The 27,483-nt window shown below is 32.1% G+C and overlaps 2 protein-coding genes across 2 annotated transcripts; one reads left to right on the top strand and one right to left on the bottom strand.

Annotated features, from left to right (window-relative positions):
• Positions 1-364: 364 nt before the first annotated feature.
• On the top strand, positions 365-10,559 carry LOC108782066 (venom carboxylesterase-6). The gene is made up of 8 exons (XM_018550221.1): positions 365-574; positions 5,475-5,778; positions 5,964-6,161; positions 9,161-9,339; positions 9,436-9,604; positions 9,701-10,036; positions 10,161-10,287; positions 10,373-10,559. Exons 1-8 carry the CDS (start codon positions 365-367, stop codon positions 10,557-10,559), a joined length of 1,710 nt encoding a protein of 569 aa, XP_018405723.1.
• Positions 10,560-12,499: 1,940 nt separating this feature from the next.
• On the bottom strand, positions 12,500-25,527 carry mu2 (mutator 2). Its single transcript, XM_018550441.1, has 7 exons — positions 25,334-25,527; positions 24,321-24,419; positions 23,864-23,959; positions 23,086-23,268; positions 18,669-22,980; positions 12,796-13,107; positions 12,500-12,731 (listed from the first exon to the last, which is right to left on the bottom strand). The coding sequence occupies exons 1-7, from the start codon at positions 25,418-25,420 to the stop codon at positions 12,517-12,519; spliced, it is 5,304 nt and encodes a 1,767-aa protein (XP_018405943.1). The 5' UTR covers positions 25,421-25,527; the 3' UTR covers positions 12,500-12,516.
• Positions 25,528-27,483: the final 1,956 nt, after the last annotated feature.

Below are 27,483 nucleotides of genomic sequence, written 5' to 3' on the forward strand. Positions count from 1 at the left end.
AATTATCATATAATAAATTGTCACTTTTTAAAAACACAATAATTGTTATAAATATTGTATATATATATATATATATATAATTAATCTAACTAAAATACATACGTATAATATAATATGAAATAATAGCAGACACAAGCATATACATATAATATATGTTATAGACGGTATTAAATATTCTGAAGTTTGAGATAAATACGTCTTCTAACGATTATTTAATTTATGCATATGCGTATACATATGTATATGCATATGCATATGCGCAGCATGGTATATATCAATGCTTCTTCATTCAAGGATATAAGAAGCAACTGGCACTAAAGAATGTACTAGTTCGCATTAATCTGAACAAGGTGCAACAGACTATATGAGAACTATGTTGCTAAAGTTACTGATCGTTCTACTTGCCTTCGGCTTCACTATTCACGCAAATATAATAGATAACACTGCTCCAAGAGTTAGAACACCTTTGGGAGGACTAAAAGGCTACTATAAGACTTCGCAAAATGGCAGAACATACGAAGCCTATGAAGGGGTTCCTTACGCTTTGCCACCTGTTGGAAAATTACGATTTAAAGTACGTAATCGAATTAATTATAAATATATTTAAAAAGAAATAAACAATCATGAATTAAAAGGCTATAAAAGAGCCGAACGCAGTCATTTTAGTTTAGATTTTAGTCAGACAATCTAGTATTATTAAATTATGAATTTAATTTGTGTAATTATGTTTTTGTCTACCAACAGGGGTGAGTGTAAAAAAATTTCTTTAATAATTTTTTTTCTGAACAATCTTCTATAGAATAATGTAAGAATTTGATTCTAATAGATTTTTTTTTGTTGTTAACGGTTTTTTCACAGACATATTACCGACTTTTTAAATTTTATTACACATCTCCACATATTATCGATGCATTTACTTCTGGTTGGTGCACAGGAAGATTTTGTCAGTCAACAATAATTGTTTTTACAATTGGCATTCTAACTTGGAGTATATGAAGTATTGTTTTATTATTACGTGGTCGCTGAAGATGGTCTAAATCACAGACCAAAACGTTCGACTGTATTCTTCTTTAATTGTAAGATTAAAATAATTTTTCGCATTGTCAACTGTGTTCTATTCTTTATAGCCTTTTAATTCATGATTGTTTATTTGTTTTGAACAAAAAGAGTCTATAACTAGTTTTTATATATATTTATTAATATTTAAAAAGCTACATTAAAGATAAATTTCTGATTGAAAATAAGCGAGCCAGAAAATTCTGATCATATTAATAAGAATTCAGATTATTTTAATTATATAATTATAATAAAAATTAGTTAAAAGGGAGTTATACAGGGTGGTCCACTTAAATCGAATATGTCTTGAATATTTCGTTTATTTTTGATAATACGAAAAAATGTTTCAAATGAAAATGGAACGGTGTCGAGAGGGACACGTTTTAGTCACATTGTTTTTTTCTAAGTGGAGACGCTAAAAAGATATGAAGGTCACCTCCACTTTTTTAAATCGAATTATGTAATTTTTTTTAGATAACATGATTCCTCTAATTATTTTGCATATAAAAGTATTATAAGGTAGAGATACCAAAAAACTAATAGTATTTACGAGATATTTTATACTTTATTCTGACAAAAAATTTATTTAAGGAGATGCTCAAAATGATGCCCTCGGACTTCAATACATTTTTCGAGACGATATTTAAATGATTCTCTTGCCCTCTCTCTGTTATTTCTGAATTTATACTTGCACATGCAAAATACGCTGCACTTTCATGTTCTCCTCTGTGTAGTTGGTACATTGTTGTAAACAATATTTTTTAATGTTCTCCATATAAAAAAAATCAGGAGAACGTGCAGGCCAATTGATGTGTCCTCCTCTACCTATCCAGCGTTCCGGAAACATTTCGTGCAACAAAACTGCACGTGCAACGCGTGCATTATGAGCCAGACAGAGCCGTCATGTTAATACCACATCTGTAAGCGAGTTTCTAATGGCACTTCTTTTAATAACTGTGATAATTATTGGGACAACAAATCAGCATATTTTTGGCCATTTAATGTACCCTCAATAAAAAAAGGGCCAATGATTCGATTTTGTAAAATACCACACCATACATTACAGCTCCATGGACGTTGACTTTCTAAAGTAAATGTACCAGTTCGTGGACAATTGTGACAATTTTAAATATTAAGCTTTTGATGATATGTGTTACTCTAAATAAATTTTTAAGCAATTTCTCATATTATTTAGAAATTAAGTATTATTAAATTTATTCATATTAAAAATGATCTTTTGTAAAAAAAATTTCGTTTATGGGCAATCGTCCATTTATTAGGACATTCACACATATGCGTGTATCAATTATTGGACATTCCTTAGCGTACCTGTTTACTGCAAACATATTTTGTATATATTACATATAAAATTTTATATAAAACTTCACTAATTACAATTTCGATAAACTTTTTTGAACAATCTTGATTGATAAGTAAGTAAAATGCGATTCTCTTCTATAATAAGAAAATTGCTTATTATTTGTCCAATAATTGGGTCATACTTTTGTGGACACAGAGACACGTCACATTTTTTGTCCAATAATTAGGACATTTGAATCATATTATATTTATGACTAAATACAATTTATAATAAACGCAGATAACATATTTGATATTGGATTTAGTTTCAGAAAACATCCATTCTTACTAAGCATGTGTAATAAACTAAAATTTTAATGTTTCTAAAGTTTAAATAAATGATTTCGTCGTGCAATTCCTTAACTGTCCAATAACCGGTACATTTACCTTATTTGTCGAAGCCACATTGGATTTTCGACGGACAAGTAGTACATATTTCTTTTATTTAATTGTCCATGATTAGTAAAAGTCGATTCATCAGTAAATAACATCTTATTGAAAAAGAATTCATCGACCTCCAACTGTTGCAGCGTCCATTGACAAAATTCTAACCGATTAACATAAACATTCCCATGAATATTTTGGCTGTATATGCAAGTATATGAATTCAGAAATGACAGAGAGGGCAAGAAAATCATTTAAATATCGTATCGAAAAATGTATTGAAGTTTGAGAGCATAATTTTGAGCATCTCCTTAAATAAATTTTTTGTCAGTATAATAAAGTATAAAATATCTCGTAAACTATTGGTTTTTTGGTATATCTATTTTAATATTTTTATATGCAAAATAATTAGAGGAATCATGTTATCTAAAAAAAATTACATAATTACATTTAAAAAAGTGGAGGTGACCATATCTTTTTAGCGCCTCCACTTAGAAAGAGAATAACGGACTAAAACACGTCCCCCTCGACACCGTTCCGTTTTCATTTGAAACATTTTTTCGTATTAGGACCTTGAATAAATTCTCGCCGTTTTTTTGTGAAAAGTAATGCTTTATTTAAAATAATAATTTTAAACGTTTAGAAACTGTTGTGTAATCAACTCCTAATGATTCTGCAAGTTCAGCTAGCGTCTGACATGAATCTTCATGCAGTAATGCCTCCAATTCTGCTTTATCTTCAACATCAAAATCATTATTTTTGAAGCGTCTAAACCAATCTCTGCATGTTTCCGATAGAGCATGGTTACCGTAAGTCTCAACAAGAATTCTGTGTGCTTCAGCTGCAGATTTTCTTTGAATACAGTAGTGCAATAAAATTCCCCGCAAATACTCTTTTGTCTTTTGTTGGCACAAAACTCGACATGTTTAACACTATGAAACAAAAAGTTGTTTACACTTCGGCGAGATGACATACACTAAATTTCAAGCTTGCTTATCGTAGTTTCTTATCGATATGTCTTCAACTACACGCAGTTCTGTTAACACCATATATTGGAAAACGGCGAGAACTTATTCAAGGTCCTAATATTATCAAAAATAAACGAAATATTCAAGATGATCGATTTAAGTAGACCACCCTGTATATATGTATATCGTTTTTTATCTATTACTAATGCCAACGTTTCGAAAACGCCGTTCACTTCATCAGAATGCAAAGGCACCGATACTGACGACCCGAGCAGCACAAAAACATTGGTCTTATATTGGATCTATGTTGCTTGCCCAACATTCACTACGTTGGCCCGACGTTTAAAAATGACAATGGACCGATGTTGGCGGCGTCACGCTGGTTTACCGATGGCCAACAGTTGGTGAAATGTTGGATATTACATTTATCCAACATTATACCAACAAAGCGAAAAATGATTTGATAGTATAAAAACATTGGCCCAATGTTTCCAAATGATAAAAAAAGACCAACATTGTATTATACAGGATATCTCACAATCGCCATGCATACAATTATACTTTCATATTGTATTATAGAGGTAAACTAGAGTAAACAGATTCATGTCGGCTGCTTTCTGTAAGAGCTGGGCCGAGAAAAATATGTCGAACGCTCGACGCGATGTCGGGACTCGGACCAAGGACCTCGTAGTAGTTCGTAATACCAAGCCACCGTCTTGCCGCGGACCCACACAGCCTAGTGCCACGTAGATCTTAGTTTATATCTTACATTATTATTACCACAATAATCTGAAAAAGTATTATACTTATACAAAAATTGTTTTCATGATTATTTCTTTAATAATGTAGCTTTATACGAGAGCTTTTATTGAATCATATTTTTTAAATCTTTAATTTTATATATAGTAACATAATTCATTGGCAATACGTTGGGCCAATGAAGTATATGCTACATTAACCTATAATTAAATGCTGTTTGCTTATTTTTTTATATTCTCATTAGTCAAGTAATTTTTCAATGAATGAAAATAATTATGGATAAAAACATGATAATTGATATATTTGCGATTCATATTCATTTTCATACGAAGATATATATATATCTGTATATATACATGCTTAAGAAAAATTATTTACTGGTTGACCCAACATTAATTATAAACGTCATTCAATAAACGGTTGCGTTGTCAATTGATTAATAATGTACATTAAAATGTTTAAAAATACCGCTGCAGGCTATTTCAAACAGAGTAACATTTACAAAGAAATACAAGAATGTCTCTTAATTCGTATAAATAAATAAAAAAGGATAATATATAATGATTCATCGGTTTGTAGCATTTTAATAATATTGGTCCAACATTGTGTTCCCAACTGCCAACCACTGCCAACGCTTTCGATTCTAAAAGCCTTAAAAATATTTTTAAAAAAAATTAGAAAATTTAGATTTATCCATTTTCAACTAGAATTGCGATTAATGCAACCAAACTCTTTTAGTATACATTTCTTGAAATAATACATAATGTTAATGTAATAATAAAATAAAAGTAGATTCTTACAAAAGATAATAATAATTTATTAAAAACACTTTATTAATTACTCTCTTTTTTGCTCAAAAACTATAAGTTTCCATAAAAACTTTCTCATTTAAAAAAATATTGAAAAAAATGTTTTAATTAAGAATTTCTTGTCATTTTTCTTGCACAGCCTCCTCGGCCAATACCAGCATGGATTGGTGAACTATCGGCTACAAAATTAAGTACCGTGTGTATTCAATATGATCAAGTACCAGAACATCCTCCGGAGAAAGTTGTAGGTGCCGAAGATTGTTTGTATTTAAATGTTTACGTGCCAAGGCGAGAAAAAGGGAGAAATAAAACCCCAATGCCGGTAATATTTTGGATCCATGGAGGGGCATTCCAATGTGGTAGCGGCATATTATATGGATCAAAATATCTAATGGATCACAATGTTATACTTGTTACAATTAACTATCGATTGGGACCTATGGGTACTTAACATGAACATTATACTCGTATACTTATATAAAATTACTAGCATATTAGTAAAAATAATATTTATTACTTTTAAAGTGTTAAAATTTATTTGTTTGATATAAATGAATGTAAAAACTTACGTGTTTTACGTTTCATGCTCCTAATTCCTTAATTGAAAATAATTTTTTTTAAATATTAGGCTTTCTCAGTACAGAAGATGAAGTAGTTCCTGGTAACATGGGTCTGAAAGATCAAAATATGGCACTTCGTTGGGTATCGCAGAATATTGAATGGTTTGGTGGCGACCCGAAGAAAGTGACTTTGATTGGTTTGAGTGCTGGTGGTGCAAGCGTACATTATCATTACTTATCGCAAATGAGTGCTGGACTTTTCCGAGGTAATTTTATGATAATGAGTAGTGATACTACAGGGAGTCTAGATGTAGATGTGTTAGTGAGTATACGTGTATACGTATATGCGATACGTGCGTGCGTGCGTGCGTGCGTGAGAGAAAAAGAGAGAGAGAGAGAGACTAGGGAGGGGATGCAGACTCGTAGGCGGAGGAGCGCGAGAGGGGGCAGCGCGGGCCCCGAGTCGGAGGTATCACGTAGCCTTCCTTTGCGGGTCTGCCGCCGCCGAAATGTTTACGTAAACATTTTCGCCGCTGCCACACTGCCGCCGCCCTTTCTTTCGAGGCAATGACATCATCAGCCGATGACAGCATCAGTCGATGTTCCAGCGTGAAAAATAAGTAAACATCTTCGCGGTCCACCGCCACCCCCTCATCCTCCCCCCTCCCTCTCCCCAAAAAATGCTTCTAATCCTTTCTGTTCAGGCGATGACATCATCGATGTAATTTGATACTCGTGCGCGAAAACAAGTATTAAATTAATTTGCGCTCAACTAGTACATTATGTACCAAGGACGCAAAATGTATCATTCTCGGCGAATGCGAGCTTTGGGGCCGAGCGTAGCGAGGCCACCAAAGTCGCACGAGCGAGAATGATACATTTGCGTTCGTGGTAACATATACTATTTTTTAGTCCAAAGGCCGCTAAATGAATTTTCAATGCTTCTCGCACGCATTTGAATGCTTCTTGCATGCTGTGATTGCTTCTTGTACGCTTCCCGGTATTCATGCGTAAATGGAGTATTATTTACATACCACGCACTGTGTTTACGGACGAAAAGTCGAGCTTTTTGCACGTTTTTATATTGCGCGGCCTAAGCCTTACATTTATTAGTATTTCGCGGTCTCTATACGGGACGCGAAAATTCATTTCGCGGCCTGAGGACTAAAAAATATTTTTTCGAGGAAGATCGGTGACACTTCGCGACGCGTTCGAGCGATAACATTATCAATATGGCGTGATACAAATGCAATGTTACCAAACAAAGTTTGATACGTGCCGCTCGCGTAGGAACATTACGTTTTAGGACGAATGGGAGGGAGTAAAGAAAGTACACATAAAATAATGTAAACAAAGAATATTTATTAGCATTATTTTTAATAACATTTTTACAGTAATTTTTTTTCTTACGTACTAAAAACTAAAGCCAAGACCTCGCAATCGATGAGCTGGCGTTTGTGGAAGATATCGCTGTCGCGTACACTTCCATTTTCAGAATGAGCGAAATTGGAGAATCGCGTATACTTAACATCGGATGAGTCTAGATAATCGTTCGAATATTACATCGATGCATCCGTCAAGATCGAACATACGGCGTAGCGTCGATTCGATCATCATCATACATACGGTTAAAGATTCGATTCGTACAACGTTGTTCAGCGTGCAAACTCTGATCGTTAGCAGTCCAACGCTTATAAAATTATCCCCGTATTCGTTTCGTAGCAATTTGTAGATATTCCATCGCTGCTTGTAGAGACCCTTCCACGTTTCGAGAGACAACGGCAGTTCGCGTCCGCGATGGTCTCCCAGAACGATCTCCACGTAACTTGGTGGATCAACGTTGATTGCAATTTCCAAAAACTTGTAGCCAGTATAGCGGTCAAGTTGTATCGTCGACTCAGTATGCGCACCGCGCGACGCTCCGTGCTGTATATAATAACACAATTACATGCATAATGTTGTAGGAAAAAAAAGAAACGTTTTTTCTGTATAGAATATTAAAACTTGCGCGTTACAGTCCTTCTTCGGTTCGCACAATGCGCTGCTCTCTTTGACGAAGTCAAAGCGAAACATTTTTGATCCATTCATGCAAGCGAGTATAGCAAGACTGATCACATCAGCATTGTACGGTGATTGGAATGTGAGAGGAATAAATTAATATTCCTACTGTCTTTTCGCTTATTTTACAGTTTATTTACACAAATATACACAAATATACATATACTTCGCGTACGAAGTGATGCCGCGTGAACGAAACGCGGAAGGAACTCAGAGACAGCGAACTGAACTCGAAAAACCAGCTAAGCACGCTAAAGCTTACGACAAACGACTCGGATCTCGAAAGACAAGCGAAACGTGGCACGATCACCGGACGACTGACTTTTTCCTCGACAGAACGCAGTTCCCCACTAATTGGGGAGCTCTTTGATTGGCGTTCTGTACACGTGACGCGCGCGTGTAACTGCGTTCTCTGATGCAACAGGTCGAAGGGATCGCTCGATCCGCGCGGACTCGAGCGTCCCTTCCTCCAAACCTTGTCTTTTGAGATGCCGACACCGAACTTCCGTTGCCATGCAGCGCGAGAACTGTATGTGTATACGTATATATACACGATCGTAATGACGATGTCGTGCACGACTTTATTATTGTCTCTCTATGTAACAGTGATACTTGGTGATACTTCTGTAATCGAAGAAGGAGGGGATAGACCCTCTCCGAGAAATTCAAACCTGTCAAGTTTTACCCGGATAAAACCGCGTTGCCCCCTAACTTGGTGATACTTCTGTAATCGAAGAAGGAGGGAATAGACCCTCTCCGAGAAATTCAAACCTGTCAAGTTTTACCCGGATAAAACCGCGTTGCCCCCTCTCGCGCTCCTCCGCGCCTACGAGTACTGCATCCCCTCCCTAGCCTCTCTTACACGCACGTACGCACGCACACACGCACACGTATCGCATATACGTATACACGTATACGCACTAACACATCTACATCCAGACTCCCTGTAGTTTCACTACTATAATGTAAAAATTAATATAAAAATTAAATCGTTTCATTTATATTACTACAATTATACTAGAAGGTTTGCGGTATCAGTGCATATCTCTCGCCCTGATGAAGTGAACGGCATATGGTTCACGAAACGTCGGCATTAAGAATAAAGAAAGAGACACGGCGATAACCCGTAAACCTTCTGATATAATTGAAGTTAATACTCGTGAAAGCCTTAAATGCGTAATTAAATTGCTATATGTCACAATTTTAGGTGGCATATCGTTTAGCGGTACAGCATTTGATTGTTGGACGCAAGCTGAGAATTCTTTAGAGAAGACCAAGAAATTGAGCACTTTGATGGGATGTCCTACAAGTACTTCCAGAGATATGATACGTTGCTTGAGATATCGTCCAGCTCGTGCAATCGTACAATGTACAAGTGAATTTATGGTAAAATTCTTTCCTACTTATGTTTTCTTTACAAAAAAATAAATGCAATCCTCGAATGAAGAAAAGAAACTTATGACTAATGTTATACGATTTTAGCCATTCTTCTTTAATCCCTTCACTCCTTTCGGGCCGGTAGCTGAGAAATTTGGTGATGAAACACCTTTCATCGATAGAACACCCATTGAGATTATCAATAGTGGAGACGTTCAAGATATACCTTGGGTTACAGGAGTAACGAGTGAAGAAGGTCTCTATCCTGTGGCTGGTAAGATATCGTGCATAATAATGTACAAATTATGCTTCCTCACATACATAATAACACATTATAAGAGAAAAGATATTATAAATACTATAATTGTAGAGTTTATTGCTGATGATCAAAATCTGAAACAGTTGAACGATAATTGGGATATTCTCGGACCAACCTATCTTGATTTTAATTATACTATCTCGAAGGAGAAGCATATCGAGATTGCTCGTCTTGTTAAGAAACATTACTTTGGTACAAAACCGATAGATCGACAAAGTACGAAAGAACTGATACAAATGTCGTGTGACCGCTTCTTTGTCGTGGATAGTGAAAAAGCTGCGCGAATACAGGCCAAAGTAAATAAGAATCCAGTTTGGTATTATTACTTTACTTACAGAGGTGCACAAAGTTTAAGTGATGCTTACAGCGGTACCACCGTGAATTATGGTGAGTTTGTAAAACGTTAATGTTCAAGAAAATTTATAATATATAATAGATACATGTATATCTATATTTTAAAAGTTTAATTTAAAAAAATTTATACATTCAATTTATACATTTGTTTTATTAGGAGTCTCGCACGGCGATGACGTAGTGTACGTGTTAAATACTTCTTGGGTAGATCCAACCACAACACAAAAAGATCGCGATATGCAAAAGCATTTAATCGACTTTTGGGTACTATTTGCCACAGAAGGGTAAGCAAGAAATACATATATATTGCATATGATATTAAATATAAACTCATACAATATAAAAATACTAATTCTTCCAATTTTTCAGAATTCCGAAGATAGCCAATGTGGAATGGCCTAGATTAGATCCTTCAAAGAAAGAACTTCATTATTTGCACATCGCTGGTCCTGATAAGATTAACATGGACAGCAATGCTAACTTTGGAGAAAAGGAATTCTGGAATTCAATTAATTTCAAGGAGAATATACCTAGAATCAATAAAGATGAGCTTTAAATAACAATAAAATGAAAAATAAACGTCTTTTCTAAATTAAAACTTCCTTCAAAGATAATATTATTTAATTTTATTCATATACAAATATATATTAAGTTTCTCTTTATTTCAAACACATAACAATAATAATCCATTAATTTCTTGTGCAAATAACAAAAAATACAATATTAAAACTTATTACATAACTTATAAAATCGCACTACTAAGCATATCAAACCTTTGTCTTAATGTGATAATTAGTGAAATTAATGTTTAATGTTTCCATTTTTAAAATTATTGTATAATAAAATATTTGTTAAATTATTATACTACTAAAAACTGTTATACGTAACAAATTATTTTAAATCGAATGAGACAATGTCACAGCGGTCTAAGATGGATCATGGGCTTCTAAATAATTGTGTGTGAATTTATATACTACGAATGTAATTCTTCGATTGCGTGCCGAAATTTCAGACTTGAAACGAAACACTAATAAACTACCGTAATATTATCACGAGTTAAATAGAATTGATTGATGCTGTTTACGCATTTTATATTGATCTTACTAATGTTGAATAACCTATTAAAAACTGTAAATAATTAATTTTTTTACTACGAAAAATATTATCTCGGCCGGGAGTTAAACCCGGATCTCTGGCATTCCGTGCGAGTTTATTATTTTAATTATAAAATTATTTTAAAATTATTTTATGAGTATTTTAATACGTATTTATTATATTTATTTTTATTTATTTCCTCTTTCTCACGATTAATTATTTTTAAATTGGCTCATGAATAATTTTTAAAATACCATATTTTATACAATCTGACTTTTTCATCTTATTGACTCAAAGCACGAAGAACACGAATTGATACACTGTTAATTTTTGTAGGATAACGAATTTTGTATAACGAATATTTCTGTATTAGATCGGAGTCGAAACATTTGTTGAATTGTATCTACATTATATTTAAATTTAAGGTTTAGTTTTGTTATATTATCGGCTCTTTACCCCTTATTATTTGAATTGTTTTATATTTATGGAGCCTTATATTAACTATTATTTTTATTATATTATTAAAATTATTAATAATAATTTTTTCATATTTTCTTAATAAAGTATTTCTAATAAATATTATAAATTCTTCATTAAGACAAATAAATCAACTATATCGTTTACATTATACTGACTAAAATATTTTATTCATCTAGTGTTTTATTAAAATATTATAAAATTGAAGAATATATTATACAATATGTTATAACATTAAAACTAACAAACACTTGTATTTTATATAAAATAATATTGAATGATGAATTATAAAATTGAAAAAAATCTTAATAAAATAGCGCGTTCTATGATAATTTCTAAAAATGTTTAAAATAATGGATTATAAAAGAAAATAGAGAAAACCGAGAGATATACGTATAATTAATTCGAATGTAAATAAAACAATAAATATGATTACATATCTCAGCATTACATATAAGTAAAATATGTGTAATTTTTTCAGAAAGAACTTAACTATTGAATCTAATTTAATGTGGAATCATTTGTACAATATTATAAGTATATAGTTAATTCAAATTTGCTAAAATCTGTTTTTTATAGTGCTTTGAGATATTGAAAATTTTACGAAATCAAGATTAAGATTGATAGTTTAGAATCGAAACTTACATTAATAAAAACAGGATACTTAAAAATTTCATAAATAATATAGGTTCTAAAGCAATATTGCATCTAATTTACTGAAGGGATATAACAATATAATGTAATAGTAAAGTTGGTCTTTTTAATTAGTAACCAAAATATGTATACCAAAATTCGATATTCATGGTCGATTCTTATTTCAAGATATAATTAATGTCTTAAGAATGCGGATCTGTGATTAATTTATTATATCTTGAGACTGCACCTAAGTCAGTCTTAAATACAAGAATCGATTATACATGCTGATCTATGAGTATTAATAATTAGCCTGTTAATTTATATTTAACAAAATCTATTTCCTGTCTTAAGATGCCAGTTAGAATAAATTCTGTAGATTGTACTGTAACAGTCTTCGGTGCTTTAACAAGAAACTTTTTTGCATTTCGCAAATCTTCTTCACGAGATAAAACCACTGCTTTTTCGGGCCATTTAGTCGGAGGACGTAATAGAGCTTTTCCTCCGCAAGATGACACTATGACTGTAAGAATACAAAAACGCAAATATATTTTATATAAGTTAATATAAAAATATTTCTTTATTACCTTTCAATTCTTTTATAGGCGGTGGCTCGACATTCGGCGTTAATACAACGATATAACCATCTAGCATTTTTTTCTCCTTAGCTCTATTAAGACTCTTCCTCAGTCTGAAACCAAACTTGGTTTCGGCTGCGGGATCTTTTAATATATAATTTTCCCAATTTAGAAACCTCTTCGCAGTTTCACTTTCTCTTAACCAATCGATCGTCACTATAGGTATACCTTTTGCCAACGCACATAAGAATTTATACGTTCGACGAACTTTATCAGTAACTAAAATGGTGCATTCTGCCGGATCTTCCACTTTGCTTCCACCTGTAAAATAAGAATTATCAACGAATAGTAAAATAATGTTAATAATATTACGAAGAAATTTATTCATTTAAATATACAGATTTGCCATTCAGATTGTTTTATTTATTGTTTTGACATCGGGAGCTTTGTTTTATTAATTTTTATTTTTATACACGCGAGCTGTAAAAATGCGTCCAATATATGTCTATTTTAGTTATATACAAGCAAAATTTGGTCATACCTAGTTAAAGTTTTAAAAAATTGAATTATGTAAATATCGTAAGGCAGTAATTAATAATTACCTACACAGTCGTCTAATCAAATTTTTATCACAAACAAAATAACTCCTCAACATCTTAATGTAATCAAAAAGTTGAACGTAAATTTATATCAACGTAATTTTAACAAAAAATTATCACATTACACAGATGCATTTGTACAAAAAGTTCTGCACATAGAACTGAATGACTCACACAGAAAGAATGACTTTTGTAGAAATGCAATTATTTCAACTAGCCAACAATATGACACATCTTCTTCCTACGATAATTTGCGATGAATTTCTCAACACGCAAGAAAAAGCTTGTTTCTCTTACTTTAGAAGAAGAGAGTTAAAGATAAAAGCAAAAATACATTGGCTTTCACAAAAACAATATAAACAGAAAATTAATAATATCAAACCGATCAAGCGGTGCTGTGACATTGCTCACATTCCTTCTAATAATAATTATTTAACCCCGTCATCCATTATTCCTCCCTCTCCGCACATAATCCGACCGATATGTATCATTAACAAACATTAACAATAAAATCCTTCCTTCATCCATAAATTTCTCCTCGTTAACCTCACTCAGAAAAAAATTGGTTTGTCAACTTATCATCCATTCATATTCCTACAGATATCCAATGTTTCTTACAACTTGGCAAGAATTTTGCATTACCATATAACAATAAGAAAAACATCATACTAGATTGCATAAAAAATATTGAAAATAGTATCCGAAGATTTTGGCGATAGATAAACATCATTAACAATTCCATCCTTAACAACATTAATCATTCTCCTATTTTCACATCTCCCATAGATAAAAAATTAATGAAACTAGAATCGGATACAAAACAATTTTTAACTTCTCATCCTAATGTAACATTCACTCATGCTGACAAAGGTAATGTCACAGTAGTGCTTGATAAAGTTAAATATACTGAAAAAAATCAATGAATGCTACAGGACACTAATACCTATACGTTAATTTAAAAAAATCCTTCTAAAAAACTCACATCACTTAAAAATTTACTTATGTACGAAATGGAAGAAGCATAACTACATAAGTGATTCAAAATATAGACAATTATATTGTAGTGATAGGTCACTTCCGAGAACGTATGGAGTGCCAAAAATCCATAAACTTGATTGTCCCTTTAGAATCATTGTATCTTCTATCAATAGTCCGTTACACTAACTAGCATTTTTTTTTACATAACATAATCATTGAGTCCATTCCTAATCGAACGGTCATATACAAAATAGTTTTCAATTAGTCGGCAGGTTGAAAGGAATGCACATTGACAAGATCTATATACTTATATCTTTAGACGTCGTGTCATTATTTACAACGTACCGACGGATATAGCCTTGGAATGTGTGAATGAGAACTAGGCATTTATCTCGGGAAAATGTAATCTTTCCAAAACCGAGTTTATTGAGGCTGTTCGATTCATATTGGATTCGACTTATTTTTTGTTTGACAGCAATATCTATAAGCAAAACTTTGGCACTCCTATGGGTTCTCCGTTGTCTCCCATTATAGTGGACTTGGTACTGCAAAAGTTAGAGAAGAACGCACTGACATCGTTCCATTACAATATTCCGTTTTATTTCCGATATATAAACGATGTACTCACTGCTGTTCCTTCTTCCAAGGTTGAAGATTTACTTTATATATTTAATTCTTTACCTGTATAATTTACTCTGTATAATTTTTTTTTACATTTGTCTATCAAACAGTTAATGTCTCTTGTCTAATAATTTTCTTTTAAACTTTCCATTAAACCGAGCAGTGTAATAGAGCTAGTACAGGTGCCACAATGATAACAGTCTAATCTTGACAATTATTAAACTTATCAATTTCATAACAAGATTTGACTTGAATTTGGACATTACTATTATGATATTTCGTACTTTATTCGATATTTTTATATGTATGACTTATATTTAATTTATTTTTTTTTGTACTGAAGAGGACCCGAATAATAAGTCAAAATGTATACGTTATTTTTTTGTTCGTTTTGAATAAAATTTATATATAAAGATATATACACACACTGATAACTTGAATCGGCTCAAATTGGCATTTTATTATTTATTTTAGATTTATTCATATGAACCTTGTTTTTTTAATTCTTTACATCCTCGCCTTCAGTTTATCTTGGAGATGGGGGAAGCACTATAAACTTTTTAGACTTCATAATTATAATAAAAAACAAACAACTGATTTTTGACTGGTACAACAAGCCGAGTTTTTCAGGCAGACATCTCAATTTCCTCTCGAACCATCCAATTTCACAAAAAAAAGCACAATAATTTCATTAGTTGACAGAGCAATTTTATTATCCAATCATGAATTTCATACAAAAAACTTAAAAACAATCATTAAGATTTTATTAGATAACGATTATCCAATCAATTTCATCTTTGAAATAATTAACAACAAAATTAATAATCTAAGTCATAGAAATAGATTTCATCTACCATAAATAATAAAACTGCCTTTCCTTCTTGGTTTGTGGTCCCTTATATGTATACCGTCATGTACTGAAAGATTTAAACGATAATGTCAGAGTTGCGTTTCACAATTTAAACAAATTACAAAAATATATCAAGGTTCACAAAGATACTCGTTCCCAGTTATCAAAATATAACGTAGTTTATAAAATAAGTTGCAAAGATTGTGAAGCAACATACGTTGGACAGATGAACAGACAATTAAAAACAAGAATTTCATAACATCGAAATCACATAAGATGGAATACGTCTCGTTCTGTCATAACCGACCATAGAATAAAATTCGATCATGACTTTTAATGGGACAACGTAGAAATTCTGGATGAAGAATCTTGCTATGGTAAAAGATTAATATCCAAAATAATGAATATTAAGAGACAAAATAACATTTAATAAGCCTCAATCTCCAAACAGATACGAAAAGCCTCCACAAATGATATACAGGATGTCGGAGCAAATATCTCGCAACTGGTTGAAGTTACAAAAAAGTTTAATAAGAGAAATTTGTACGACTCCGAGTTAACTACGAAGTGCATGCAAACATTTTTTTTATACTCGTTGCTTTTTTGAGTTAAGTAGGTTAACATAGTTTTTTTTAAATGGATACCTATAATTTTTTTTGCATATTCGTATAATAGGGAGCATTTGCAACCAAAATCATATCTAGTAAAAAATTGCTGCTATGCATCGTTTATGAGATAATCGACATCTTAGGTATTAAATTTTAAGAAGTTGATTCTCCATATTCACAATTTGAAAAACAAGATTCAAACTAATATTTTGAAGTCGGTTATATCGAACAGGATCACTGACCTTCAACTCAAAATACGCGACTACTTATTTTGTAAATAAAGTATTTGTATAACATGGAGTATGAAATTCAGTGCAGTTTGTGTTAGTCAGTCAGTCGTCTTTTCAATAAATACATATTATATTGTAGATTACAAAAATAACGATGTTTAGTATTAGTGAAAAGTGTGATATGCTCGAGATGTGGCATTTAAGATGCGTAATGAAAATGAAGCTCAACTACTCTATCAACAAAAGTATCCAGAAGGAAGAATACCAAATGGTCGTACATTTCAGCGAGTCGAAGATGAATTACGTCGAACAGGATCGATAACAACGTCGTACAATCAGAACAGACCAAGAGAAAGAGACAAATGTGCTATTAAATTTTATTGAAAACAGACGTACATCCATAAGAATAGTAGCACGTAATTTAAAACTATCAAGAAGTTACGTGCATGCTGTATTAAAGAAATACAATTTCAAACCGTTTCGTGATAATTTAGTGCAAGCTTTACATGAAGGAGATACAGATCGCCGATTAATGTTCTGTCACTGGCTTCGAGTTAATTATCGCAATAACATTGATTTTCTTAAAAAAATATTACGGTCTGACGAATCGTGTTTTTCAAATTGTGGTATAGAAAACCGACATAACATGCATACTTGGTCTGATGTGAACCCACATACGACAAGAGATAGAGGTTTTCAACGCAGATTTACGGTGAACGTATGGTGTGGAATTATCGGAACGAAAATTATTGGACCTTTCTTTTTCCATGGTTATCTTAATGTTGACGATTTATGACATAAAATCGCTACAGCTGTTGAAGGCATTACATAGAAATGCTGCAGTCAACAATGAGAAACATTATAAAACGCGTTGAATGTTGTATTGAACATGAGGTCAAAATTTTGAGCAATTGTGAGTTAATAAATGTTCTATAAAAAAACATTGTTTTCTTCTTCAACTTCTCTTTGACATTTTAAACCCCGTTCAAAATTATTTAGAACCCAAATTACTACTTTGATACCTAAGATGTCGATGATCTCGTAAATGATGTATAGCAGCAATTTTTTACTAGATATGATTTTGATTGCAAATACTCCCTACTATACGAATATGCAAAAAAAAAAGTATCGGTATCCATTTAAAAAAACTATGTTAATCTACATAACTTGAAAAAGCGCAACGAGTATAAAAAAAATGTTTGCATGCACTTTGTAGCTGACTCGGAGTCGTACAAATTTCTCTTATTAAACTTTCTTTAACCTCAACCAGTTGCGAGATATTTGCTCCGACACTTATGGACGGACACCCTGTATATCGAATATAAACAATATATGACTTTGCAGTACCAAGAACATTAACAATAAAATATTGCGCAGTCGTTGTCGGTTAGTCGAATCGTATAGTTCTTAATTTTTTGACTCCGTTTATTTCTTACTAATTTCTGACTTCTTAAATTTGTAACTTATTCTTTTTTAATCATCATCGATGATACGATTGGACTTTTATTCAACTCTCAACGCGACAAATGGTTGATTTATTCTAACGTATTTTTCATCTTCGTTAAACAATTTCAATAATATGAGTACTTTGTAGGTAACTTATTCAATTGAGACAAAGGAACTTCGCAGAATTATTTTATCTATATTTATAATCCAATGTAATTTCAAACTAGATTATCGAACTTGCCAACATTCGATTTACCAATCTTCTGTCAGCGATTTTAATCTCTCGGAAAGTCACTCAGTTATAATCGCAACATAAGAATACATTATAATTCTTTCTCGTCACTGCGATACAAAGGATTTACTTACATCTGAAGATGGCTCAATCCAGGAGCCGAAACATGTCATGTATGTAATTTAAACTGTCTTAATTATAAATTCATTTTTTTTGTGTATTAATTTCTTATTTATATCCTATAACGACTCTCAGATTTGCCCTTCTGGTTGTTTTATTTATCATTTAAATATATAATTTATTTAAATTTATACTCACCTAATGTATTGACAATCTCACTATAATCTTCCATTATACCCGTAAATAAAACGTTATGTTTCATTGCGGATGATATCGAATTATTTAGACTCGACGTACTTCTGCGTGTTCTAGAAGGCGTTAAAATAAGAGATGTAGTTTCTGTGTTTGTATGTAGTGTTGAAGCAGTCTTGTCAATTAGTTTATGAGTATTTTGATTCGACTCCATCTTCTTTCTTGTTGTCCTTGATCGTGAAGATCTAGAACTTATCGAAGCGTTACTTTCGATACTGCCTTGACTATTTTCATCAGTTGTGTTTTCTGCGGAGATATCAAGAAGTGAACTTGTAGAATTTCGAGTAATTCGAGGCTTCTTAAACATTTCTGTTTTTTTAATTGAGATTTGTGTTTTTAGCAGCGAAGAAACGAAACTTTTAGCAGATTTTTCACGTTTAGTTTTTAGTACAACATTGTCAAGTTGTGTATTATCAGAGTCTTCTATTTCAGATGACACACTACTCTCAGTTAAAACAGAATCTGTTTCAGTATCTGAATTTTGTTGTTTCTTACTTCTGGTTCTCAATTTTCTTTTAAATATTTTTGCCTTACTACCTTCTCTGATTGATAAATTCTTATCTTGTATATTACTTGAACCTCTTGTCATAATACTTTCGACTTCTTGCGATGCATCATCTGAGAAGCTCTTTAAGGGACTAAGTATAACTTTCAGAATCTTTTGTGGCTTATTCGTCTGTGCTTCTACTCCTTTTGTTGGAGATGGTTTATTTTTTTTACTATTTTCACTTGGAGTTACATCATTGCCATGTGTCATAACTTGATTGTCATAAATTATTTGTCTCGTTTGTCTAGTTCGTTTAACATTGACTTTCTCAGGATAGACATTTCCATCTGTTAAGAAGATCTCTTGAGTTTCTTCTAACGTAGTTTTAGATATTGCTTTATTATCTTCAAAAGATTTCATATTTTTAGAGATATTTTCACGTAATCTTGTTTTAGTGAAATGTTCAAGGATATTCGGGGATTGCCTATTGGTTGCGATTTTCATGGCATTTCTGCGACTACGTGTAGAAACTGGACATTCCTCAGTGACAGTTTTACGTTTTTTCGAAGTAGTTTGTTCCACACTTTTTTCTATCACATTTAGAGATACCTTTCTTTTACCGATAATAGATTTCGTTTCAGACTGCGTAGATTCAGTTGCTCCAGAGACTATGTTTTTTAAAGTTTCTTTCTGATTATGTGGACCCTCGTCATTTTTTTTGCTGGAATGTCTTGTTATTCTTGAACTGGTCGTCGCAGAATTTTTCAATTTGACATCCATACTCTGCTTTGGATCTTCTGACACATCTGGCGAAACTCGTGAACTTTCTTTGCTTCTTTTCTTCTGCCGTTTCGGACAACTATATTCATTGTTGTATAGTCTATCTGCAATTTGTTGGAATCGTTCATAGGTGGATTCGTTAGAATCATCGGAAGTATCCACAAAGTCTGATATTTTACCAGTCAAATTGTTGAGATTTGAACTATCAATAGATAACTTATTGTGTTTTTCACAGTTTTTAATATTTTGTTTACGTAATGATTTTTCTTTAAAGGATGTATTTTCTTTTTTCTTACCCCTTGCGGTATTTCGTTTAGATTTAGTGCTACGCACAGTTGACGATGATGATGCAGAAGGACTTGCTGGATTTGAAAGTGTACCTGATATTCTAACGGCTGGTAAGCGCATTAGAATGTCATCGTCACTCTCATACAATGTATCCAGTATTTGCGCACGTTGTCCATTTCCTGATGGGCAAGGTATGCAAATTGATGTATTCTCTTTTGTATCATCAACTTTCAATTCAATTGGATCACTTTTCAAGATTTGTTTCCTCGTTTCTGCGAGTTCATCATCACGTTTCATCAATTTTGAACTTTGAATACTTCTTTTGTTATTCCGATCTGAAATGATTTTATTCTTGTCATTGTCATTTATTGTTTCCGTTACTAAATCAGATTCGTGTTTTGTCTTTGCGATTCTTTTTTTTCTCTTGTTAGATTCTTGAGCTACATTATCTAGCATAGCTTTCTCATTATTTACTTTAGACGTCTGAGGAAAATCAATGTCTTGATCAGGAGTTATATCCTCCACAGAGTCTGCGAACTCTTGTGTATCTCTTAAAATATTTTTCTTTCGTCGTGAAGTAATAGTAGAAAAATAAATATCTGAATTTTGCGATTCAGTCTCTGCCTTATTTACATTACTCGTATTTATCTCACTATCCAATAAATTATGTGAATGTTGATTACAGGATGCATGTTTCTTCTTTTCTGTTTGCTTCTGTGACACGTTACATGCATCTCTGTCATCAACGTTGACTTTCTTAGTTGAGTCATCATTTTGCGATGATTCCAGAATCTCTTCCAGATATTGCGTCGACATATGTGGCGATTCGTGAATGCTATTCGTATCATTATTTACATCATCAAACATTTCATTCAGTTTTTCTTCAAGAGTATCATTTATTTGAGAAGAGCCTTTTGCACAAGTGGAAATTCCCTTTCCTTCATTTTCAATTTCACCGATTACTTGTGTAGGCGCAAGCTCATAATCTATATCTTCACGATCAAGATTTCCAACCGATTTTGTATTAATTCGCTTATTTGCCACATCATTCACATCGTTTTGATTATTTTTCAAAGCCAAGTTCATAGAATTATTCGGAGAAGTTTCACGTGATAAAATGAGTTGAGTAGGTGCTACATCATTAATATCTGGCATAGGTATATTTTTCTGATTGTTTATAATTTGCGTCGATAGTATATTACTAATCTTAGCCTCATTAATTTTAGAGTTTTGTGATTGATCAATTAAAGAATTCGATGTATTCTTAGTCATAGGATTGTTCAATTGCGTTGGTACATCAAACATATCTTCAGATTCGATACTCGTACCAGGGTCATTGCTATTTATGACTTCATCAGATGCCTTATTTAAAGTTCTTAAGTTACACTTCTTTTCAGCAAGTTTCGCAATGTTTTCTTCCGCGGTTGATTCCGAATCATCGTTAGTTTGTTCTGAGTGAGGCTTCCTATGCTTCTTTTTGGAATTTTTACATATTGTTATCCAATCTTCCTCATCGATTTCGGAATCGTCTGACATTAAAGCATCGAATTTGCAATTGATGCGTTGAGTAGGAGCTTCGAAAATATCTTCATCGTTGTTCTCTTCATTATTTGTGTTTTGCACATCTTCAACATCACTATACTTTTTCGATGACACTTTTGTAAGCTGTTTCGGAGTAGACGCATTAGATACTTGTATTTTTTGCTTATCAATGCCTTCGCTAAAGAACTCTAATAAATCTGATGATTCAAGCAAATGAACACTCTGATTTAACGATGAAGGAGGACTATCTTTAACTTTTGGTGAAGATATATTCAAAGATCTAGGATTACTGGATTTGGATCTCGGTGACTTTGTGATGTTCTCATGATTTATCTCGTCTTTAGTGGTATTTGCTATATTATTTCTATCTTTTTCCTTATTGGCTCGATCATTACTAATCACATTTGCCATACTATCTACTTCGAATTGAGTTTCCATATTGGATATGTCTTTATTCTGCTCGCCTGTTGCAACACTGTGTAATTCAAGTTGAGTTTCCAAATCAGATATATCTTTTGCAATATAGTTTTCATCATACTTTTGTGTTTCTAAATCGTGAATATTGCACTCAATTTTGGCTAAACTTTTTTCTTGATTGTTATCAATTTCAGATTTCTGAGCATCTTTGTCATCTTCATCAATATTGTCAGCATAAATTTGCGTTTTCATAGTATGAATATCCGTCGTAAACTTCTCCGCTATTACATTGTTCTCTTGAATTTCCATTCCATTAATATCGTTTATATAATTTTGAGTTTCCATATCATGGATATCTGTTACAGATCTGCCAGCTGTTTTGTCACAAACATTTAGTTTTGGTAGCTGCTTGGTAATTTTAGTATTCGTTTCAATAGGCTTGAATATATCTCCTTGCGTCTCCATATCATAAATGGAATTTGATGTCGGTTTGCATTCTTCATCAAACTTTTGTGTCTCTGTATCATCTATATTAACTTGATTCTCACTAACATTAATATTAGATGTGTGCAATGTAATGGCACTTAGCGAATCATTGCTCTCATTTTTGGAAGTATTCTTTTTATTAATACTTGGAGATAAATTTTGTCGTAAAACCCGCGGTCGTCGAAAAATGCTGTTCTCGTCATCTTTTTGAGTTCCAAGAATAATGGATCCATCATTGTCCATACCGGATGAATTATTCTGCAAATGAATATATTCCTAATTTTAATTCAATTAACATAAATATTATACAACCAATAAAACATGAAGCTTATAACAAATATTACTAATCGCAAAATTACTTACAAGTGATGAATCTGGTGTATTTGGAATTATTATATTAGTAGTTTTCTGTCTCGATGGTGCAGGTGTTTCCGGTATTACTAAGTCGTTGGCCGGACAGTATGTATGATAAGTTGCACATACTCCGCCGAATTCAATAACACTTCTATCCTTAAGTTCATAAGAACGATTGGATTTCAGTACTAACTGTAAACATAAGAAAAAATTCTATTAATTCATCTTAAAAATAATCACAATATTTTTGTTACGTCATTTTAAATAAAATATTTAAAAATTTATATAAATAATTTATATGTGTATATGCATTTTCCACATATACAGTTTATTAAGAATAATTATTTCTCTATCAACTAATTATATGTCTGCACATGCAAATGAGATTATGTATGCTTTCCAACAAATACAATACAGTGATCATTTTATCCTTGTTTAATATTGGCAAACAGCAAAGATGTACTGATACACTGTATGTAGGCTGGAATCAGACTACACATTGAAGATTGAGATTCAAGATTAAAGATTGAAATTTTACCAATGAGGATAAAGAAATTTCGGCTCCTTTTGTTTTGATTGGTCAAATTTCAATCTTTCAATCTTCAATCTTATTCTTCAATGCATAGTCTGATTCCAGCCTTACACTGTGTCATCTGTATGTCGCTTGTTGGAAGGCACCCTATTAATGACATAGCTTGTATATCAAAATGATAAAATGACAGAAATCTAGAGCTTTGATATAATTATTGATAACTAAATATATATATGTATATGTAATAATTATTACATTATTAAGTTTTGTTTTGTTGAGAGATTTTAGATCACAAATCCAAGTTGATCCTCGACCACTAGCTTCAATTTCTGCATGCAGTTTTGATACTGTCTAAAAAAAATTTAAAATATTACAAATTTATTTTAAAATATTACTTTTTTCAGTACTTGACTTCAAAAATGCTCGTTTATTGAGTCTTTCATTATGTACAAAAAAGAAATAAAAAAAGATACAAAATCTATCTACCATAATCAAAACTAATAAAGAATTTTAAACAATACTGAAGAAAAAACATTTTATTCAAATTATATTTAAGCTTTATTCTGATATAAAATGTTATACAATTTTATATATTAATTTATAGCTTTTACTATAAGTTCTTACATAAAACTAAAGAAATATTTTTCTTCAAGCCTAGTTTATAAAAATTATTCTCAACTATAGAAATAATAAAAAATATGCTAAAACTTACCTCATTTTGAATAACAATATTGCAGGTATCAAGTCTACCGATTTTTGTAATCCCTATTTTAATCGGATAGTCAGTGGAATTGATGCTTAACATTCCAACCTAAATTATTTAATAAAATATAAAACGTTTTATTAAACCATAATGTATAAATCCTAACTATACACTTTTTTTTGTACTCATGACATCCACACTTGAGTCTCTGGGACCCCATCCATATTTATTACTATAATTTCTGTAAAATGGATACATTTCACATTTTTTTTTAATTGATACAGAATTGATTAAGAAACAAATCCACAATATGTCAAAATTGATAGAATTAAGGAGCTTCGAAATATGTAGGTTCAAAGAAAAAGAAAAATTCAGAAACACGAAAAAAATCTTAATTTAGCAAATTTTACTGGGGTTTCTGGAACCCCAATATACATAGCTAGAATTAAGTATTATTTCTGAAATAAAATATTAGAAAATAATTCAATATCAAACATCAAAACATAGAAAATATTTGAGGAACAAACTTTGAAATACATTTCGTCCAAAATTTTATTTTTTGAATTAACAATAGCATAGTGTTCAGTGTTGAGAAACTGATATTTTAAGCTACTTTACAATGTTTTGAAAGCATTTCTACACTATCAGTTTATGTGCTTAAAAAAATCTTAACATTTGAAGTGCTTTATGTCTTATCTTTAAATAGAAACAAACAAAATATATTTGTTTAACACTTTAGCAACTGTTTAGTAATTTTATTGAATATTTCATATCTTACTAATTAGCAAATTGTTATTTTCTGTAAAGCGCGTAGTTTTCTTTCTTTCTCGTTTTTTGAGAATTATAAATTTTGAACAAAACGCCCAATTTGAAAGTCTGTTTCTTATTTAAGATTCAACGAATATACTATTATAAATTCACAATAAAATATAATAAGTATAATCTCAATTTCACTCTCTCTCTCTCTCTCTCTCTTCAACCTTACATTTTACTATTAAAAAACGTATTTAACTATAATTAACCTGTACTGACTCGTCCTCTTCTGACATATGTGAGTCGGTCCTTAAATAATCTTCATCCTCATAAACTTGCGTAGCTGAGAAATCCATTGTTATTAAATAAAAATTTCTTCTTCGAGAGTAATTAATGTTTGATCACACCGGCAACACTTTTCTCCCAAAAATCTTCACCAATTCAAAATCTTTAAATAATTACACAAACAATACATAAGCAAACAAGTGTTCCATTAATATTCACGACTTTATAATAACATTAAACAAACAAATAATATTAACACAAAATGTAATACAAATTTTACATATTTCTTAAATAATTGACCATATAATAAATTAACTGCAACTATCTCGTAAACAATTGCTGCTTTTGCCGCCAAGGTGCCAACAAATTAGAGAGAAACTAGCACTGTTGAAACCATCTTTTTGAAAAATAGAAGACTATCACCAGAGAGAAGCCTGAGAGCGGCCATGCGGCCATCTTCTTTCTTCTTTGTATTCTTATTGGCCATGTAGCCGCTCCAACGGCAATCGTCAAGGCCAGTAACAAAAGTCGTAATGTGTAAACGAAACAAAGTCGTAATATGTAAACGAAGAATGATGCAATGCCCGCGAAAAATGGCGAAGCCCGAACGAACACAGGGCGCCTGCGATTGCAACGTCGTCACGCCACTCTAACGCGCGTCCGGACGGACGAACGGGCCGAACCAAACGCGGACACACATCAGTAAGGAAATTCGAGGCACGGTCAAAGTCGGCAACACTTTCTCAAAAATATACAAAAAACGAACACCCGAACCGAGACGCGTCCGCACCGGTCGGGTGGTTCAACGGAACTTGCCATGCGGCCATGCTCGGAATTTAGCTGTTACTTATTTTAAAACGCCTCTTATGTCCACAAAACGTCGACGTTGAACTATATAGCCAATTTCCACGACCGCATCGGTAATGTCTACAAATTTTTGGTTCGAATCTTCCCTATGTCCATGATTATCGGTCCGTAGGCAGACAAAGACGGACAATTAATCTGTCGGTGCTTTTTCCACTACAAAGCAGAAAAACTCGCAGCGAAAGAAATGATTAGTGACATAAATAGAAGTGGTGGACCTATTCACATGAAAATATTCCAAAAATCATACCGAAGACAAAACTTCACGATTCTAAACATAACCTTAATACCTATATTACACAAACATCAGTCTGAATAAAAATACAATCAGTGGCAATAAGAAAAATAGTTACTAATAATTGTAAGTTACAACAATTAAAATACAAACATTCATTTGAAAAATTTCTCTAATTTAGTATATGTATTTCAGTTTAAAAATGAATGTTACATATAAGCAACGAGAAATTTTATTAACATACATGGAATCCCATCATGAATTATTACAAGAACAGGAAATCGGAAAAACACAGGACGGTAGGTATTATTATTAATGCACAATGTGTGTTATATAAAAATATGCTTTATTTAAATATTGGGATATACGTAATATAAAATATAGAAAAATCTAGCGTTAATGAGAGTAATTAGCTGTTAATGGTGCGATTAAGATATAAAATATATTATAATACTTAAAAAATGATACAAAAACTAGACGTTTCGGCCTACATCCGAGCCAGAAGCATCACGTAAAAGACAGTGTCCGCTTGGAATATTCTTAGATTAAACGCCGATTAACTTAATTAACGCGCATGCGCAAGTTGAGACATTACATACGGTAACGCCATCTGAACTTTTCTCTCACTTATTCTTTGGGTTTTTGTTTTCGGTCTTTTTCTTAACCGTTGAAATATTTGTGTAGCAATTGGTGGTAACGGCAGTATTAAGTTCGTATGCTTTTATTCGTCAGTGATGTCCTGTAAATTGTTGTAGATAATGATAGCGAAAAGTGAAAAAAAGTAAAGTGAAGTGGATTATTGTGAAGTGAAGTGCAGTGAAGTAAAATAAAGTGAAGTCAAGTGATATTTATCTATACATAAGCATGTTTAAAATCGCATATTATCGATTTTGTATGTAAACTGCGTATAGATTTTATAATAAACAATTTCTTAATTTTTCTATATGTTTTCTTTTTTTCTTTCTAGACCATAGATTGAGTATAATTACAGTATGATCTAGTAAAAGAAACTTAAAAAATAAAAAAATGCGTATA

The sequence above is a fragment of the Cyphomyrmex costatus genome, unplaced genomic scaffold (genome assembly GCF_001594065.2).
Source record: "Cyphomyrmex costatus isolate MS0001 unplaced genomic scaffold, Ccosl1.0 scaffold97, whole genome shotgun sequence".
NCBI lineage: Eukaryota > Metazoa > Arthropoda > Insecta > Hymenoptera > Formicidae > Cyphomyrmex > Cyphomyrmex costatus.